General features: G+C 34.2%; 4 protein-coding genes and 1 long non-coding RNA gene across 5 annotated transcripts; 2 read left to right on the top strand and 3 right to left on the bottom strand.

Moving 5' to 3' along the window:
- Window positions 1–1801: 1801 nt before the first annotated feature.
- LOC133675530 (acyl carrier protein 1, chloroplastic-like) lies at window positions 1802–3268 on the bottom strand. Its single transcript, XM_062096943.1, has 4 exons — window positions 2946–3268; window positions 2513–2602; window positions 2260–2382; window positions 1802–2118 (listed from the first exon to the last, which is right to left on the bottom strand). The coding sequence occupies exons 1-4, from the start codon at window positions 3012–3014 to the stop codon at window positions 1981–1983; spliced, it is 420 nt and encodes a 139-aa protein (XP_061952927.1). The 5' UTR covers window positions 3015–3268; the 3' UTR covers window positions 1802–1980.
- A 409-nt stretch (window positions 3269–3677) lies between these two features.
- Window positions 3678–6036, top strand: LOC133675080 (uncharacterized). Its single transcript, XR_009835338.1, has 2 exons — window positions 3678–3802; window positions 5680–6036. It is a non-coding gene; the product is annotated as an uncharacterized LOC133675080 (long non-coding RNA).
- Window positions 6037–6289: 253 nt separating this feature from the next.
- Window positions 6290–8935, top strand: LOC133676009 (mitochondrial phosphate carrier protein 3, mitochondrial-like). The gene is made up of 6 exons (XM_062097581.1): window positions 6290–6795; window positions 7400–7761; window positions 7872–7915; window positions 8034–8248; window positions 8367–8491; window positions 8606–8935. Exons 1-6 carry the CDS (start codon window positions 6301–6303, stop codon window positions 8649–8651), a joined length of 1287 nt encoding a protein of 428 aa, XP_061953565.1. The 5' UTR covers window positions 6290–6300; the 3' UTR covers window positions 8652–8935.
- A 324-nt stretch (window positions 8936–9259) lies between these two features.
- LOC133676007 (uncharacterized) lies at window positions 9260–16005 on the bottom strand. Its single transcript, XM_062097580.1, has 14 exons — window positions 15828–16005; window positions 15653–15731; window positions 15438–15548; window positions 15150–15247; window positions 14886–14969; window positions 14522–14655; window positions 14272–14344; window positions 14134–14179; window positions 13864–13973; window positions 13654–13761; window positions 13526–13585; window positions 12855–12916; window positions 11982–12294; window positions 9260–9755 (listed from the first exon to the last, which is right to left on the bottom strand). Exons 1-14 carry the CDS (start codon window positions 15903–15905, stop codon window positions 9558–9560), a joined length of 1554 nt encoding a protein of 517 aa, XP_061953564.1. The 5' UTR covers window positions 15906–16005; the 3' UTR covers window positions 9260–9557.
- LOC133676010 (fasciclin-like arabinogalactan protein 17) lies at window positions 10639–11765 on the bottom strand. The gene has a single exon (XM_062097582.1). The coding sequence runs from the start codon at window positions 11695–11697 to the stop codon at window positions 10654–10656; it is 1044 nt and encodes a 347-aa protein (XP_061953566.1). The 5' UTR covers window positions 11698–11765; the 3' UTR covers window positions 10639–10653.
- Window positions 16006–19629: the final 3624 nt, after the last annotated feature.

The following is a 19629-nucleotide window of genomic DNA, read 5'->3' as shown; positions in this document are numbered from 1 at the left end:
TGATTGAGCTTAATTATTTATATTTTATTGTTTTTTATCAGGTTATTGATGGTCAAAAAAAAATTAGTGCTGGATTTGTTATTGATTTTTATATAAAAAAAACTATAGTTTAATTATTTGTAAAAAATAAAACACGAGGGGCTTAAAATTGAGAGTTGGGTAAAATGGCAGCCCTTGAAAACAAAAACTTTTTTTCATCCTTTACTTTTTATTTCAATTATAATTTTTTTTAAAATTTTATCATTTTATATTGTATTGATTAATAATTAAATTTAATAATTTATTTTGTATTATTTTTTATTAGGTTATACTATTTTAAAAAAACCATAACATGGAGTTGGTTTTTAATTTTATAAAATAAAAACAGTTTTATTGTTTTTTTAAAAAATAAAAATTAGGGAACCAAAATCAAAAATTAGTAAATGGTAGCCTTTAAAAAAAAAATGATGTTCACTCTTTTTTGGAAAATCTTTCATTAAAATTTTTTCTAATTTTTTATTCGATCATTCTAGTTTAACTGTTATATAATTTGATCAAAAATTTTATTTGATTTACATCTTAACTTTAAATTTAAGAGGGAAGAAATAAAATTAAATGAAAATAGTTGAGGAGAGAGAGATTTGTAGCTTTGACAAAATAACAAAATTTAATATCAAAGTGTTTCCCTGTATGAGAGAGTGTCTCTCAAGTGTTTTTAAGCTTTCCCGTGACTACTAGAAAAGGCATACTTAGAATATGTTTAGAAATGTAGTTGTGGTTATGTTTTTAAAAAAATTATTTTTTTTATTAAAATTTAATATGGTTTGTATGTTTTGAATCGTTTTGATGTACTAATATCAAAAATAATTTTTATAAAATAAAAAAAATTATTAATATATATTTTAACACAAAAAATTATTTAAAAAACACCCATAATCAAACTGTGAAATACACTCTTAATGGTGTGCCAAAGTGCTAATTGAGCTTGCAAGAATGTGAAAGACGAGAGAAGAAAGGAAGTGGTGGGGCGGCCAGTGCATCGCATTGTAATTATGAGTTCATGGATTAAAGAAAGGAAAGCCGAGCGACTCATCAGTTGTTATGCCCCTGTTCGTTTACTAAAAAATATTCTTTTTTTTTTTGAAAAATAATTTTTTTAAAAGTACATGAAAAGTAAATTAATTTTTAATGTTTGATAATGTTATTAAAAATAAATTGAAAAATATTTTTTAGTGTTTAATATGTCATGAAAAATAAATTATTAATATTTTATTTTTTTTCAAGTTTATTAAAAGAAATAAAAAGTAAATTTTAAAAATTAAAAAATTAAATGAAAATGTAATTGAAAAAAATAATTTTAATTTTATAAATCATCTCAAATAAAATAAATAACAATAAAAATAATTAACATCAAATTTGATATGTAAAAAGTTGAAAGATAGATGAAATTAAAACAATAATTATAATTTCATAAATTATTTTAAATAAAATAAATATCAATCAAAATAACAAGGATCAAATCTTATAAATAAAAAATTTTGATTAAAAAAAATAAGAGAAAAAAATAAGAATCAAAGTTGATATATAAATTAAATTTTAAGGGATGAAATTGAAACAAAAAATTCAAAACAAAATATATAGCTATTAAAAGTTTGAGAATTAAATTTAATATAATTAACAATTAACATGATATTTCTAAGTTTTTTTACAACTTTTAAAAAGTATTTTCTACTCAAAATAAAAAGAAAATACTTTTTTTTAAAATATGTCAAATTTTTTCAAATAATATTTTTCATTAACTAATTTTTTTAATAACAAACAATGACGAAAAATTTTAAAAAGTATTTTTCATGAATGGCTAAATCTTATCTGTGGCAATCACACTCTAATCTATCACAGGCCAAAAACATGTGTTTGCATCACAAAAATATAATATTGGCATGGAAACTTATCAAGAAAATCCTAACACTATCAATCCTGGCAAACTGATTATTCTTGGGCTCAGCTTTCACCTTCAGCTTTCTTCTGAACAAGTTTCTCAATCATGTCAGCTACTTCCTGGACTGTTGTTATATTTTGAGAGCTCTCCTCTTCTACATTAATGTCAAATTCTTCTTCCAATGTCATTACTATCTCCACCTGCAATAACATTGTATGATCACATCTCTCTTTAAATTGCTCGATCAAGAAGTAAATCCCCTTGATTTTATTTAAATGGTTTTGATCAAGTGAATGACACAACAGAACCTATAGTATGGCAGGCAGCAAAAAATGGCTTACCGTGTCAAGAGAATCAGCACCAAGCTCAACGAACTCAGTTTCGTTGGTGAGCACTGTCTCGGGTTTTAAAGCCAGTTGTTTCCTCACAATCTCAATAACTTTCTCCACAGTCTCTGGCTTTGCCTAACAAGCCATGTACATTATTAAGTTATAGCTAGCCTCACATTTTTGTATTTGTTAGGTTCGGTAGCAAACTGAAAAGAATAGCTAGGTGCTGAAGCGTAAACCACAATGTAAAGGATGGTGGAGTTACCGAACAAGAGACACGAAATCGAGAGGCCTTCAAGGGAGGGAAGCCGGTACACTTTGCCCAACCTACTGAAACCAGCTTTAAACCAGCTGCCTGCACCAGTAAAGAACCACAACAATGGTGGAGACACGAAATCGAGAGGTCTTGTAGGAGAATGTGTCACGTCAAACTACTTCTTTCTCACCATTAATTAGATGGGCTCATGAAGGAGGGAACGTGTTTAAAGCATGGTATCCCCTCCAAATATATAAGTTGAAGAAAACCAGGAAAGAAGCATAGAAACATAGTTTTCAAGAATTAATATCAGCGAGATCGAGCAACAACAAGAACAAATAAGTGACGCGCAAACTTTTTCTAGAGATGTAATATTGAAAAGCAGGTGTTAAGTAATTGTAATTAATCAAACGAGCAGAGAAATTGTGAAAGCTTTAATTACCCGACTAGTCTTGTTGGACTGGCTAAACAGAGGTTGGAACCTAGGACAAGTAGCTGAGACTGAGGCCATTAGAGGAGAAGCACCAAATAACCTGTGATAAAATTGAAGGAATCTCGAAAGGAATTTGCCCTAAGAAAGGAATTGACAATGGCAGGCAGTAGAGAAAGAGCTGTTATCAACTTTTGCTATTGAAAAATGTTAGAAAGGATTAATGCAAAGAGAGAAGCAGAGATGAGAGTGGAGAAGATTCACTCTCATCGTTATCCAAGCCCTATCTGCTACTTGCGTGTCTTTCATTGGATTGCTTCCTGTCTTGTGGGCTCTCTCGAGATTCAAGAATTGCAAGTTGAACGAGAAACTTATTTTCTAGAATTCGTTTGTTTTTACGATTTAATATCACTGCTTTTGAGCTGCAAAATCACATCCAATCTTTTTTATAAAAGAAATACAAATATAAATAATTTATTATCCAAAACTAAATTACATCCAAATCTTTTACTACAAAGAACGACTACATTAATTCTTTCCAGCAAGAAAAATCCTCAGTCTACACGAAATACATGGCTGTCGGTTCACTCCAACACACCTTCTTAAAAGTTTATTGTCGTGGCCCAAAAAATATGTGGCTGCTATGTTAATTCACGCACCAAGTTGCACCTCCGAACGTCAGTGTCATATCTGTTATCTTGCTCCTATGAGACTGGACACCCATTGATATTTAAAAAAAAAAACATTTTAAAACATAATATCTTCTACACTCACAGACTGAGCAGCCTAGTCTTACTATGACCAGAGTCCAGCCTTAGATATGCTGAATTGCTTGAGGCTTCTCTTGATTCATATTCTCTTCTGGTAAGGTAAAGCACATCTCCTAGTATACAAAAATCATCTCTATATTATTTCCCTTATTAAATACTTATTTAGAATATATATTTATTTTAAAAAAATCATTTAAAATGCAATTCCAAACCATTACTCAAGACTTCAAAGACTCCATTTGCATTTTCTTACGATAAAGAAAGGTGGGTGGGCAAGGTAATGTCTTTGGAAAATAATTTTAGTTTTTCCAGAAGTGCTGAATCTTTACCAGTTCAAACTTAGACAACTGACAATTAACTAATTAAGGATAATAACTAGGCAAGTGTGATGACGCATAGCATTCTCTTAAAATCTCCTAAGTTTTGGTAAGTAGTGGTATTTAACATTACACTATTTAGTTTAGCATTTTGACCATTAGAATCTGCCAGGCTTGTTTCGACTTTCGGTTGATTTCTATTTTAGAGCTAGCTGTTTTTTATTTTAAAATTTTACTTTCTTTTTTTAATTTTTTTTTGATATGTTTAGATTATTTTGATATACCAATATCAAAAATAATTTATTTTTAAAAAAATATTATTTTAATTGTTTGAGAAGCTATTTTACACTTGAACCAAGCAACCCATTATTATTATGGCATAATGGCATGTTTAATTTATTCTATGACTATATGAGCTCAAGTTTTGTCCAAAAGCTTAAAAAAAAAAAGAATTAAGTCAGAACATTAAAAAGCATAATAATTAAACTTGGTTTAGTTTAATATTTTTATTACTTGATCACTGATTAAGTAAATTAACTGGATCAATCAAGACAAGATTGTTTTACAATAAAAATTTAAAAATCAAAATAGGTTGATTAGGTCTTGAATTGAACCATTGAGAGACCAATTATATATCTTTGAATTGAGTTTTTATTTTTTACATATGACCTAAACCATGAGGCAAGTCAACCGAATCGATAGTGAACCTGCTAAGTCAAACCAAACTTAACAAGGTTTAATAACTGCAATAGAATGTCTGAGGCATTGTGTTTAATTTATTCTATGACTATATGAGCTCAAGTTTTGCCCAAAAGCTAAAGAAAAAAAAAGAATTACATCAAAACATTAAAAAGCATAATAATTAAACTCAGCTTGGTTCAATATTTTTATCACTTGATCACTAAGTAAATTAGTTTGGATCAATTAAGATAAGCTTGTTTTGCAATAAAAGTTTAAAAATCAAAATAAATTGATTAGGTCTGAGTTGAATTATTAAGAGATCGATTTTGAATTGAGTTTTTATTTCTTACATATGACCTGAACCATGAGACAAGTCAACCAAATCAATAGCTAACCTGTTAAGTCGAATCAAGCTTAACAAAGTTTAATAACTGCAATAGAATGCCGAGGCATTGTGTTGGGTTACATGCAATTTTTGTTTTGAGGCACTCTTAACTCGAAGACTTCAGTTTCCCACGTTGTCTCTAATTAAACTTTGCACTTTAAAATAGATGGTCGATATATATTTTGCTTCTACTTCTATAGGCTTTCGAGGATACAGCCATAATTCACACGTGATTGAAAAATAAATTGTTTCTTAATCGATCACCGCTCTTTTGCACGGATTCTCCAGCTTCACTTCCAAGGAAAAATAATTCAAATCCAGGCTAGTCATAAGAGACTTTCATGCATCAGCCTGCATAACGCTTTGTGTTTTTTTTTTTTTTTTTTTTTTTTGTTGTCTCTGCATGGATCCTCGGAGATCATGGGAAGAAAACTAATGGTGTTTTTCTCTGTACCCTTTTCATAATTATTATTATTACACCATTCTAATAGTTTTTTTTTTTGCCATAACAATGTGATATATTAGATGTTTTATGCCGCTATTTTTCTCATTAAAGTAAAAATCATTTGCATTTTGGTTCCTGCCACGTCAAGCTTTGGAAGCAGGTCAAACCTTTATCAATTATTACTTGTCAAAGATGAACTCAAGGAAAAGACTGCCATGAACCAATTGTTGAAGAGCCTATTAATCTGTCCCAAACTGAGTCAACGACGCCAAACAAGAAGGAAAGAACCACTTAGATGGTGGCCGTGGCCCATGGGGCAGCACTCTTGACTCTTTGCTTGCCAAAAGAGCAGGAGCCTTGGGGTTTCTCTGAGAAGTCTTGCTCCATAACGTGAATCCATGGTGCTCTTAATTGTATTTGTTTTTGTCTAGAAGTTATTAGATATATTAAGATTTTATTGAATCCACGTATAAATAATAATAATAATAATAATAATAATAATAATAATAGATTTAATTGTACCCTGTTAATCTAAGTTTTTAAATTAGAGATGATGTTAATTTTTATTGGTAAAATTCGTGTTTTTTAATACGGACAACTATCTTAAAAATAAAGAACAACTAGTTCATAATTTGTTTCCACATACGTTGGAGCTAAAATCCGACCATACTATTACAAATTAAAAAAATAAAATAAAATAAAAGTCAAATAATTTATAAACCATGAAAGATCTTGAAGGGAAAAAAAGAAGAAGAAGCCCTATAAATTAATGACCACGCCAAGGAAGGCCAGCCCTTTGAAAAACTTTCTTGCGCTCCAAACATTTCTCGTTCCTCTCCGGCACATTCTCTCCTTAATTTCCTTCCTTCGAATAAGAACAGTAGCTCCACTTCTCCTCGAAGCCAAAGGCCGGGGGAGAAACAAAAATCCAACAAAGAAAAAACACGAAAAGATTCAACAAAAAGATTTGTTTCAAATGGCCAAGAACGAGAATTCTTGTCAATCTTTGATCCCAAGCTTTCTTTACTCCTCTTCAGTTGGCTCTAGAAATGGAGGAGTACTGCAACAACCTAAGCTTTGGCCATCGTCTGATAGTGGTGATCATGGAGTGCTGTCAAAGAACTTTGTGATACCAGCACCTACGGAAAAGTTAGAGATGTACTCACCAACTTTTTATATGGCCTGTACTGCTGGTGGGATTCTTAGCTGCGGAATCACTCACACGGCTCTCACCCCTCTTGATGTTGTCAAGTGCAACATGCAGGTATAATACTAAAGCTTTTCTCTCTTTTTTTCCTTTTCTTCTTTTGTTTTCTATTTGATGATTCTTTTTTAACTAACTCTTTGCCCATGATCTTACACTCTTTTTATGGATATTGTAAAAAAAATTATGAATTGAAAGTACTACTTAATTTCTTGCATTTTTATAAATGATTTTAATTTATTATTGAGTTTTAAGGGTTTTTGCTGTTACACGCACACGCACACGCTCAAAGAGATCATAAAAAAGGAATTTCTTACTTTTCCTAATGGTTGGCTATTTGAGAGTTGATAAGTTGGACCCTCAACCTGTGAGGCAAAATTAATTTTAGTTGTGGACTTCAAACTGTTTGATTCTTTCTTCCATGCATGAACTTTCTAAAGGCGCGCATGATCTTGTTTCTTGTATGGTCAATTATTTTCAATGTGCAGAAATTAGGACCCTTGATGTTTTTGTGGATTAATTACTTATTTCAGTGATAAGAAATTATGGTTATGGATTTTATATTGTCTCCAACTTTTGATAGCCACATACTGTTGTAGTTATTAATGAATACCCCACAATTAGTACGTCATCTGCGGAAATTTTACTGTGATTTATATCTCAGATTGACCCATCAAAGTACAAGAGCATTTCATCAGGATTTGGGGTATTGCTCAGGGAGCAGGGAGTTAAAGGTTTCTTTAGAGGATGGGTGCCTACCTTGCTTGGCTACAGTGCTCAGGGTGCTTGCAAGTATGGATTCTATGAGTTCTTTAAGAAGTACTACTCAGATATTGCTGGCCCTGAGTATGCAGCCAAGTACAAGACCTTGATTTATCTTGCTGGCTCAGCATCTGCTGAAATAATTGCTGATGTTGCTCTCTGCCCTATGGAGGCACTGAAAGTTCGCGTCCAAACTCAGCCTGGTTTTGCTAGGGGTTTGGCAGATGGTATGCCTAAGTTTATCAGAGCTCAAGGCTATTCTGGGTATGATTTTGTCACAAAAAATCTTTTGTTTTGTGATTATACATTAACTTTTAGGGCACAATATAAATGACTGAATTCCGATTTGATGAGTGTGTTTAAAATGCTCTCAGGTTATACAAAGGGATTGTTCCTCTGTGGGGGCGTCAGATTCCATGTAAGCCAAAACATTTTAATTATTTCACGTTTCCACCTTAGATGTGGTTGCTAGAAGAATTCCATCTTTCCTACATTTGTTAAGAATGTTACTGATCATCAGAATTTGTATCTTGCAGATACAATGATGAAATTTGCATCCTTTGAGACTATTGTGGAGTACCTATACAAGAATGTCATCCCAACACCCAAAGACCAGTGCAGCAAAACCTTGCAGCTTGGAGTCAGCTTTGGTGGTGGATACGTTGCCGGTATACTCTGTACTATTGTCTCACAGCCTGCTGACAACCTGGTGTCTTTCCTCAACAATGCCAAGGGGGCAACTGCTGGTGATGTAAGTGAATTTTAGCAACGCTCCTCTTTGTTTGTAATGTATGCACAAATGTTTTACTCCCACATTGTTTCTGCATTTGTTCACCTGCAATGTTTTGTCATGGTGTCTTCTATTGCAGGCTGTCAGGCAGCTAGGTTTATGGGGGCTCTTTACCCGTGGCCTTCCTCTCCGACTTGCCATGATAGGAACACTTACAGGAGCTCAATGGGTTATCTATGATGCTTTTAAAGTGTTTGTTGGGCTGTAAGTTTCTTTTCCTTGAGCTTTGTATTGTCTCATGCTTTGTTGTCTTCCTTCTTACATCCTTGGAGATATTGCATTCCATTCAAATGACTTTGTAATTGTTCTTTTTCACAGACCAACTACTGGTGGTGCTGCTCCAGCTCCAGTTGCAGAAGCTTAAATTTTAAGCTTATCTGTGGACAAGATATTACTCTTCTACGTTGAAGAGAAGGGATTTCTTTTTGATGGACAAATAATAGAAGGTTAGCTGATGCCATTCTCATGGGCAGTATTCTTTTAAAACATGATTTGCATATCATTGTTCTATTGTTGTTGCTTGATTCATAAGAGGATATTAATTTCATCATCTATTGAGATTTGTTCAAGTTAGTACAATGTAACAAGTCATGTTGCATCTCAGTTTCCACACGAAGAATATGATGGGATAGAAATACCAGTTTCTTCGATTACTGAGTTCATATGCTGTTATCCATATATACATGTCCAGATGATATTGATTCGCGATGACAATGCTCGTCATCTGGTGAATCTGGCTTCTGTGATTACAGTGTTTAAAGAAGCGTTACCTGCTTGAATATGCAACACTGCTTTCTTGATTTACTATTATAGCTTTGCTTAGAAAACATTACATCATACTACCCAATTCAGATCTATAACATTCTAGTAAAAGTTGTTCGAGAAACTGTCCGCATGGATTCGGATTTTTTGGAGCCCAGCAGCATTCAAGCTGGTTACTTAAGCTCAACGGGAAATTTACAAGAAACAATATGTCAAATACTGGTGTGAGGCAGGCACTTCAGTTCCAATATAAAAAAAATCTCGGCTTCGCCAATTTCATGAGAGCGAGAGCTTGTGTACAAAGAACATGGAAATCAATCCTTTCCTGTAATTGAGTGTACTTTATGTACATGAGAAAACAAATCAAGGAAAAAATTACATGTAGAATAAGACTCATCCAAATTAGGAAGCAGGTCGAATAATTGAGGCTTTCCCATGATATCTTCATTTCATATTGCAGGCCTTTGCAGTTCAACTTTCTCTTAGTTTAGGATTTTGGGGTCCAGGTTTAGGTTAAATTGAGCGGGAACACAGTATCAAAGACAACCCTCGCAAAAGTATGCCGAACTTCTTGCAGGCTTCCCAAAGCCAACATCTCATAATTAATCTTTCTACCTTGCTTTGGCATAAATGCTTTCTGTGAGCGCTCTCTTGAACACTCAAAAATCCTGCACACTTTTAAATACACTGCCAATGGAAAGAATACCTGCACATTGGAGATTATACCAGGCATGTCCCACATGACTAAGTATATACTATGAATGCAGAAAACATTGAAGCAGCAAAAAAATCAAACACTGAAAAGCATGATACTCTCCACACAACTGTCATCTTCATTCTCAAACCTACGTTTAGAAATCACATCCACTGCTAATCAGCTAATAGATTGCATGGATCGGCACTGATCCTACATTGTATAAAAAGTGGACAAGTCCTGTTTCTGTCATCAATACTTTCACTTCTGGTGAAAATAGCTGATACCAGAGATATTTCCCACTACCAATATTATTTGAAGCACTCCTTTAATAAATGTCCATTAAATCTGTTGTAGGCTGAAAAAATAGCAGGATCTGGCATTTCAGAATGGAATTATATTTAATAAAATGGAATGCAGACTTTTGCAGAGATAATTTCCTCTAAAATGACACTATCTAGTTATGGACCTGATGAAGTATGGGAGTATGGTCTAGGAGAGATGATTTCACGATTGTTCATTTAGTATTTTCAGATGTGGTTGTTCTCAAGACTTGAACCTCCATTTTCCTGGTTGCTAGCCCAAGAAAAATTTAACCATTGCAAGAAAGCAATGGCCAATTTTATCCCCTCATAAAAGTTGACTGAACATTTTTAAACCACCTGCTGCCAACAAGAAAAATGGACAAGTAGCCAGCATAAAGAGCATTTGGTTCAAGTCCATAGTCGAGACCAGTGTTTTAAGACCCGGACCGGCCCGGCGGGTCGACCCGTGACCCGGTCGACCCGGGCCTGTGGCCGGTCCGGGTCTAAGCAAAAAACAGGCTGGGAATTGGCCCGGCCAGACCCGGTCGACCCGGAGGGTCGACCCGGGACCCGGCCGGCCCGGACAAACCCGGCTGAGACCCGGGTTAATTTTTTTTGGGTTTTTTTGATGCCTCAATGTTCAGCCCGTAGATTATCTGCTCTGGTGCTCCCGGTTCACTCAACTGGTCCGTTGTAAGCTTAGCCATTGCTTCATCATTTGGGGCTAAAACTGTTAGCACATACCCTTCAGAGACCAATCTTCCCATTTCAGTTGCTAATGATGTTAGATTCACAAGAATATCAGCCATTTCATTGTATCCTCCATATAAAAGAAGGGTTTCAATGAAATCTTTAACTTGTTTTTCTCCATTGAAATGGTGATGAGGTCCACCTGGACCAGGAGCTAGAGCTGGGGCAAGAGATGGGCCGGGCACCATTGCATCATAGATTGGTAGCACCGGGGCTGAACCGGGTTTTGCTGGTGGTGCTGGTTTCTTCAACCTGTGTGTTCTTGGATCAACCTCTGGTGCTCCTTCTGGTTTCACAGCTGAGATTGATTGCAAACTCCTGCGATTGTTGAAATCCTGCTGAACAGATCGTGGGATTAGCAACCTTTCTATCCCATGAATCACTCCATCTGGCCTCTCCACTGCATTCACCTGAATGATTTTCGCCGAATCTATTAACTTCTCGCCGGATTCCTGACTGCTGAGTTTGACTCTATCGCGGCACAAAGTGCTGTGATGTTGAAGAGAAGAGTTATGGCTAGGATTGATTCTGTTGGGTACAATGTGGTAAAGTAAAAGAGTCTGGAGAGACTTGAGATTGCCAGGTTCAAGCAAGAACCTCTTGAATTCAGGATCAAGATCGCGTTCAAGAGCTTCGTTCTTAGGAGCAAAGATGGTGATATTGTGTTTACCAACAGCATCTTCAAGGGTTTGTAAAAGAAGTGCTTTTTCAACGAGTTCAGCTAGTTCTGTATAATGAGAGTCGAGAAGGGCTACAAGAACGGAGTTTGAGTTGATTTGGCCAGAATAAGTGCCATTACTATGGTTTTCTTGCAATGCAGAAAAAGAAAACCCCAGATGGAAAGTAGAGACAAGAAGAAATGTGAAGAAAATGTTGAAAGAAGATAGTGCGATGGCCATGGCCAATGAAGAGGATCAAGAGGAAAGAATTGGTTTCATAATAGTTAAAACATGACAGAGTTACCCCATATTGTTTTTTATAGGTTTTTTTGGGTCGACCCGGGTTGACCCGGGTCAACCCATCTGACCCGTGACCCGGAAGGTCGACCGGGTCAATAACCGGGTCGGGTTTTAAAACTATGGTCGAGACCCCTATTGTTGCATGTATTAGAAAGTGGACGTCAAAATCAAACCATTGCCTCAAACTTGGAAAAGAAAAAAGGAAAAGAAAAGGAAGTGCTCACCAAATCTGAACATGGTGCTTGAGGGTACTCTGCCATTGCCTGTGAAACACAATACTCATTGGTCATCCAATATAGAACTTGTTTAACAGACGCTGCGAAATCCACAACCTCATCAACCAGTGCTTCAGAGTTAAGATTCTGAGGTTCAGATAACTCATGGAAGCTAACATCATGGGGCTTGGTGAACTTCTTCACCATTTTTACCCCTCCTAAAATATCTCCACCATTGTGGACAGCAAGACAAAATGCTGCAACCACCATAGGATCCCTTGGTTGGTCAGATAATGCTTTATGAAACGCTAAGATCCCAACCCTGGAAAAAAAAGAAAAGAAAAGCTGTGATGAGTCTTGGCTTCCTGGTCCAATATATTAGCAGCAGTACTAGGTGAATTTTCATTTACTTTAAATAGTACTTGTATTCCAAAGGCATACAAAATGGCCAACGTGATCATGAACCAACCACACACCTTACAAACACCAGACTTCAAATGAAACAACATATAAAAAAAGAAAAAAAAAACCCAAAGCATGCATTAAATTCATTTTTGAAGCATATGAAATACTCAGTCATGGCAAAACAAATTGTGTGTGCCAGGTTTCACTGAAGAAGATTCGACTTTGAATTACCTAAGAATTGTGTCACTCTCCAACAATCTCCTAAATTGATTAAGTCATCCATTGGTGGATGCATTTACAAATTATAATTCAATTAGCTAAATGGGTTCACATTCATTGCAGACAGTGCACCAAATAGTGAAAGATGATACATTGACAATATATCAACAACTTTAAAAAGTTTTTATCATGATGTCTGGTTTATTATAGCATCTTAAAAAGGAACAACTAAAATTTTAAGATCATGAAAAATATTACCATAAGCTGTTGTGGCATGGCCTATCAGGTGCAAGATGTTTATCCAAGTTAGAAAACAGACACTGCAGATGAAATAACAAACACTTCAATCATTTAAAAAGCCACTAAACCACCCATGTTTTTGGAATATAAGAACTCAAATATGCTTAGTTCCAAACCTGTTAAAATACACTCAGAAACAAATATCGGAATAATGATATAATTCAAGAGTGATTATTAAACTTTTTGGGCCTCATATACCCTCATGGGGAATTGAAAATACTTCTTAAAGATTGATATCTGATGAGAACTGCACATTCGTATCCAGAAGGCATTGCTATTATTGGTTGCAAGTATAACCATATAAAATAAGCAGGCAACTTCAGGAATCCAATCTCAGTGGTACCCATAGCACCTAACTGTTTGGGTATTTTGTAAAGCCTTCTCATAAAAACTGGCTATTAGGGAGGTATACCCTTGTTGGATTATTAGTTTAGAAAATTGGTAACAATGAAAAGTAGGAAATGGTAAAATTTCAAGAAACGCTGTTTCTAGAGAGTTTTCCCAACCAAAAACAGGATCAGAAGTTATTTGAGATTAGACAGAAATTATCCTCTAACCTATAATTGAACCTCAATTAAAATCAAACCAGTATTTGAAAATCACAAAAGTATTCAAAACAATAAGATTACCAAAAGCATGTTAGATCTCTTGTCCCGTCTCTTAAATCCATCACGAACAAAGTATGCTGCCTGCAAGAAGAATCCATATTAGACTAGCAACAGAAATCTCATATAGAAATTAAACATCAAATACAAACCTGGAAGGGCAGAAGAAGTTCAAGAAGTCCAAATTTCCATAATATCCTCAAAGAAGCTTCAGCAGAACCATATGCTAGCATGTAGTTCATCTCCATCATGATCCTTTGCTAGAACATTTTGATATTAGAGTTAAGTCAGTTAGGAACATTCTTGTATAAAGTTAAATGTACGGGAAACAATAAAGAAGCAAGGAAGAGCTACTTTAATACATTGTCAAGTCTTAATAACGAGCGAGAAAGGTTTTTGATAAAGTGAGCTGTTTCCCTTGTAAAACGGAATCCTAAACGAGCAGCAATTCTTACTGCACGCAGAATGCGAGCTGCAAATAGAAAGGAGTCACATGCAAGCCTAATTATGAACAAGACAAAAAAATCAAAAGAATTGTCTATGGATATGGTGCTTGCGAATGAACTATTTAAAAACATGTGCATGCTACATAGGGAAAAGATAAAGAAGATAAATTGAAGACAAAGACTCACCACAGTCCTCTTGAAAGGAAGTACTAGCTGGGACCACAGTCCGCACCTATGTCCACAGAAGCAGATGTGAGGACAGTATACATTGTGGCATATTGAAAGAAATTCAGAAACCAACAAAGTTATGAAATACATTCACACTTTAGCCTTTTTAATATCTTCCAGACCTCCCACATAGTCATACACTATTCTTTTATATGGATCAAACATCAACCTGCATGCAAAGACAAATGCATGCTAAAACAATGCTTCCAAAATAAATTATATAGAAGGAAAAAAAAAGGAATAAAAACATATATGTCAAAGCATTTTAAAGAATGTGAAGAGCTGCAAACTCGAGATCCAAAATTCAATAACTAGAAAATTGTAATTTGTATCTTCAAGAACTAACCCATTTATTGTTAAGTCTCGCCGCAAACAATTCTTCCAACGAACATAATCCTTCTCATCGCAATCAATGGGAGGACTGATGGCATTGCTCAAATCCACCCTGAACTTCGGTCCTGTGGTGCTAAAACTCGAAACCTGCCATTAAAGAGAGTTAGAAATATGAAAAATGAAAACAAAAGAAAGTAGATGATTTAGTCCTAAATCCAAGAGAAAAATGCTATAGCAATTATGTACGAAGAGGAATAAAACTGGAAGTGGCTTGCTTCAACAAGCACAACAACGTGTACTGATTGAGGAATAAGAAAAATTTGAATGAGCTATCTGATGTAATGATCAGAGAGTGAGAGAGAAAGAGAGCATCATACCTCAACAATAGTATCCCCAATGTGCACGTGACATATGGGAAACCGCTTGCCAACTATTATACACTGCGGAAATGTCCTTACTACCTGCACACATGATTAAATTTTACCAAGCATGTTTAATAGCTCAAACAGAACATTTTATCATGGTATTGCATTGAAACACGGATTCTAAAGCTGTTTTAGACATCACAAATGTTTAACAACACGAAAAAGAAACCAACAACAATTCTACAGGCTTAGTACGAAATTAAAGTATAAATTAACCTCTTTAAGCTCAGCTGATGTGATTATATCAAAATCTTTCGGTTTTCTCTTTAAAATAAGGTCCCTGACACAACCTCCCACGAGATAAACCTCGTATCCTACAACAAACAACAGAAAGACACAATCTTTTAACAACAGAAGACTATAACAAACATCATAAGAAACTAGTAACAAACAACAACTTTTCCTAATACAAACACAAGTATCACCAACAGCAAATGTTTAAAGTCATTGCCACCAAAAAAAATCCACGGATATAAAGCAATCCACCATGGACAAAAGAACTACCATTTTTCTTAAGTCCATCAAGAACCTTCTTTGTAGGCCTTGAAATCGTTGAATTACTGATTCCAAGTTCCTTGGAACTCCATTTCTTCCACTCCAGCGCCTTAGGATCCCCTGAAAAAGAAAACTCCAATCTAAATCTTATATATATACATATAAACCCCCGAAACTCACAAGCAGGGAACTTTAAAACAGCCCAACAAAAAAGTAAAAAGTACCCAAATTTTGATTTTTGTCTTTAATAACATTATCTTGATCAAAAAGGGTTTCAATTGCTGCAACTGAGCTGAATCTAACCTGCAAGAAAACAATGAAACAAAAACCATCTACAAAGAAAAGATCTAAATTCACTTGGCTAATATAAACATTGATAGAAATGTGAGATTTACGTACTTTTTGAAAGCAGTGAAAAAGAGATGGACTATAATGGAATCCATGTCTACAAGCAAAGCTTAGTCTTGAAATTGCCATCGATTGAATGATAGTGAAGTGCGTGCTTAAACCCTGGTGAAAAGGGGGATTTCAGGATTTTTAGGGTTTTAGAGATACCGGTAATAAAATTGGATGCGTAAGAAATCTGACGTGACGTGGCTTTTGTAAATGACCAGAGGTTTCAGATTAGATCAGCCCATGGGCTTTGTAGGTTAAATTAATAATGGATGGTCCAATTCTGAGAAGGCCCCATGGATATTGACGATGCTCTACCCATGGAAGATAAGGTCCAAGATGGGCAAAATCAATTTGGAAAATAAACTTTAATCAAGATCAACACTGTGGCTAATTAAGGTTTTTACGAAGAAAAACATTTTGGTAATTGGATTCTTGCAAGATGGTCAAATTTGGCGTGATTTATATAGCCTCATCCTGGCTAATTTCTTGAAACAAGTTTCAAAATATTATTTTTTTAAGAAGAATATTGCTAAATTTATGGAAACATTCTTCTCATTGCTACAGTGTAAATCAAAGTGCTTACATTGTAAAATTCAGAGTTTTTAAATTCAACCTGGTCCAAGGCCCGGGTTTTGACCGGGTCGCCCGGATCAATTCTGAATTTTTTAAAAAATCAACGTTTTAGTAAAAAAAACAAAAATCAACGGATTACAACTGGGTTTTTGATCGGGTCTTGCCGGGTCAATCGGGTCGTGGGGTCACCTCGGATTTTGATTTTCCTTATTTTTTCTTAAACCCGGCCCAATTCCAGCCCCGGATTAACCCGCCGGCCCGAGCCAGGTTTCAAAACTATGGTAAAATCATAATTATCAAAATTAGATCAGTTTGGTAATTAAATTCATGATCTCCATTACTTTAATTGTAAATCATGTTTAACTTGAAACTAATTTTAATATTAAAATAAACAATGTTGTTTTAAACAAAACAAAATAAAAAACCCGGGTTGATATAATCATCAGTGAATTAATCCATTAACCCAATGATTAAAATCCCTTTCGAATTGCATCGAGGGTCTTGGCTTGGTGGTAGGAGGGGCTTGTCTCCTCCTGCTGCTCTTGGGTTCGAGTCCTCACGTGCACGTCTGTCACCCCCGCGGTGCCTTACATGCCCACTGGGTTTGCAGGATGTTCAGTGGGTCGTGGGATTAGTCGTGGTGCGCGCAAGCTGGCCCGGACACCCATGTAAATCAAAAAAAAAAATCCCTTTCGAATCAGACCTTGAAACAACTATAGGTAAAATTGTATTTACTGTTTAGAATTAGATTTTTCAATAATCATCCCATTAAGCTTCCAACAGTAGGATGTTGGGCCATCCCAATATAGATGACAATTTAGGAAGCTCATTACCTGGGCTTGGTATCAAACATGGGGAGTTGCCGGGAATCACCAAGGCCCATAAAAAGCTAAATAAGGCCCATATTGCAGAAATTTTATATGGCATGGTACAAAACAGGCAATATGTTTAAGGTGTTTTTTTTTTTTTTTGAGGTTAAGGTTTGTGCATGGACTCACTTAAAAAATTAGAAAAAATACAAAAAAATAGCTTTTATAATTAAATTTTATATATAATTAGATTGCATTCATTTTTAACCACAAAAATAAACACATTTTAACTCGTTATCCTTGACTTTTTGGGATGAATCATGAACGGGAAGAAATTATGAAAATTGAAATGTACCTTCTACTATGAGTCAGAAGTATAATTGGCCATCCTTTTTTATTTTTTTTATAAATAGACATTTTTTGCATTTTCCATGTGATTATTTTATTTTACCTAACTCGCATAAGGTATTTATAATTTTACCAAAAAATGGTACTATTTGTAAATGAGGAAACAAATAACAACAGTCGTGGGTGGACGAACTTCAAGGACCGTAACCTTAAAGCTGGTAAGCATGTGCCCCGTGGGGTATATACATGTGATGTTCCTCCGGGAAGGCAGAGAGGGCCATGCCCCCCCCCCCCCCTGTTTAATTTCCTTTTCTTTCTCCTTTGTAATATTTACTGTTTTCATGGTATATATATTATACCATAAAGTTCCTCGAAAAATGTCTATGAATTCTCCCCATCAATGCTCCCGTTTCAAAATTGGATTTTTGTGTTCTTCCACTAGGGTAAACTTAATTGAAAGCTTGAAATTCCTGATCCTTGTCCAGATTTTGAAATTCCTTGCCTTTTCAAGCATTATTTGATTTTGAACCATGTTTCTATAAGTTTACTATGAAAAAACATCAAATCGTACATCCTCTTAGTATTTTGTAATAATTTTGATGTGTTGATATTAATTTTTTTTAAAAAATAGTAATTTAAATATATTTTTAAAAACATATTTAAAAAGTATAACACACCACAATATCAAATACATACTTTGATATGAAAGGCATATAAAAAATGAAAACAACCATGGTAACCTTTGATAAATTTTATAGTGTCAAAATGAATAAAAAAAAGAGAGAAGATAATAAATATATTATGTGGAAGATATTTTTGTTATTTTTTTATGAATTCTAGATTTGATTTTCTCTGTATAACATATATATATATATATATATATATATATTCAATATAAATTAAATAATCAACTACTCATATTTAGTCTTTTCCTAACCATACAAGAGAAGGTGAATCTAAAAACTTTTAGGACTAACTCAATTGGTTAATTACTAAGTTTTTTATTTAATAATCACGGGTTTTAGTTTCTTCAAAATTCTTGTAGGGTTAACTGAGGTGCATGATAACTGGTTCGAACATCATATTAATAATAAAAAAAATTAAAAAAAAATAAGAAAAAGAAACATTGTGTACGTGCTACATCAAAAATGACTGGGAAATGTGCTTATGCTTTCAATGTTTCTAGGAAAACGCGTATGGCTGTTCTTCTCCACATATTGTCGTCATGGATCATCTCGCCATCTGCAGTATGGACCCAATTCATTTTTGTTCGTTCGAATTTTTACAGTTATCTGAGAGAAGTTTCTTAATGAAAGAAACATTTATCGTCTTTCAAGGAGCGTGTTGGTTGCATTTGTAGGCAATTTCGTGGACAATCCATGCTTGAATTTGGAAACATCAAAATCTCTGCTGTGAATGCTTTGAAATTCCACAGTAAGAGAGAAACACTCACAGATGGTATCACTGACCCTGATTGATGTATATTGATGGTGAACTTTTTCCCCTCTGTGTAGCCATTAAATCAATTAATTGTCATTTTCGAGCTACATTTTTTTAAAAAAATATATATATATATATCATGTTTAATTGAATTGTTGCGAAAGCTAAACTCAGATTCGTCGACCTAATCTCACCTTTTGCTTTTCCAGCAACAGCCCCATCTTTTTGGAGTAAGGCATAAATATAATTAAGTACTGCTTAATTATTATTTTGGATATAAAAATAGAAAGAAAAAAGATATGTTTTTTTATAAAAAAAAATATAGATATTCATTTAAAAACTCTCTTGGAAACACGTTTATTTATGTTTTTTGTTTTTATTTTTTCAATAAAAAATATTTCTTCTCTTTTATATTTGTTGTTTTTGTCTTAAAACACTAATCAAATAAAAGGTGTATGAAAATATTGTAGTGATTGTTTTTTAAAATGATTTTTACTTTAAAATATATTAAAATATTTTTTTTAATATTAATTCATTAAAATAATAATAAAAATAAAATTTAAATTTTTATAAAACACGATTTAAAATACAATTCCAAACTTTAGCGACAATCTAAGACGATATTGTTAATATAC

The sequence above is a fragment of the Populus nigra genome, chromosome 16 (genome assembly GCF_951802175.1).
Source record: "Populus nigra chromosome 16, ddPopNigr1.1, whole genome shotgun sequence".
Classification (NCBI taxonomy): Eukaryota; Viridiplantae; Streptophyta; class Magnoliopsida; order Malpighiales; family Salicaceae; genus Populus; species Populus nigra.
The sequence above is the reverse complement of the archived record's forward strand: the minus strand, read 5'-3'. Positions and strand labels throughout refer to the sequence as shown.

What these genes read in the sequence shown, in the direction of transcription:
- LOC133675530 (XM_062096943.1), bottom strand. Translation starts at nt 3,014, where the DNA reads ATGGCCTCAGTCTCAGCTACTTGTCCTAGGTTCCAACCTCTGTTTAGC. An exon ending in AGTCCAACAAGACTAGTCGG is followed by an intron (nt 2,603 to 2,945) that starts GTAATTAAAGCT and finishes TTACTGGTGCAG; the next exon opens with GCAGCTGGTTTAAAGCTGGT. An exon ending in GTGCTGATTCTCTTGACACG is followed by an intron (nt 2,119 to 2,259) that starts GTAAGCCATTTT and finishes ATGTTATTGCAG; the next exon opens with GTGGAGATAGTAATGACATT.
- LOC133676009 (XM_062097581.1), top strand. Translation starts at nt 6,301, where the DNA reads ATGACCACGCCAAGGAAGGCCAGCCCTTTGAAAAACTTTCTTGCGCTC. An exon ending in TTGTCAAGTGCAACATGCAG is followed by an intron (nt 6,796 to 7,399) that starts GTATAATACTAA and finishes TTTATATCTCAG; the next exon opens with ATTGACCCATCAAAGTACAA. An exon ending in TTTAAAGTGTTTGTTGGGCT is followed by an intron (nt 8,492 to 8,605) that starts GTAAGTTTCTTT and finishes TCTTTTTCACAG; the next exon opens with ACCAACTACTGGTGGTGCTG.
- LOC133676010 (XM_062097582.1), bottom strand. Translation starts at nt 11,697, where the DNA reads ATGGCCATCGCACTATCTTCTTTCAACATTTTCTTCACATTTCTTCTT.
- LOC133676007 (XM_062097580.1), bottom strand. Translation starts at nt 15,905, where the DNA reads ATGGCAATTTCAAGACTAAGCTTTGCTTGTAGACATGGATTCCATTAT. An exon ending in TTTTTCACTGCTTTCAAAAA is followed by an intron (nt 15,732 to 15,827) that starts GTACGTAAATCT and finishes GTTTTCTTGCAG; the next exon opens with GTTAGATTCAGCTCAGTTGC. An exon ending in CGTTATTAAGACTTGACAAT is followed by an intron (nt 13,762 to 13,863) that starts GTATTAAAGTAG and finishes AAAATGTTCTAG; the next exon opens with CAAAGGATCATGATGGAGAT.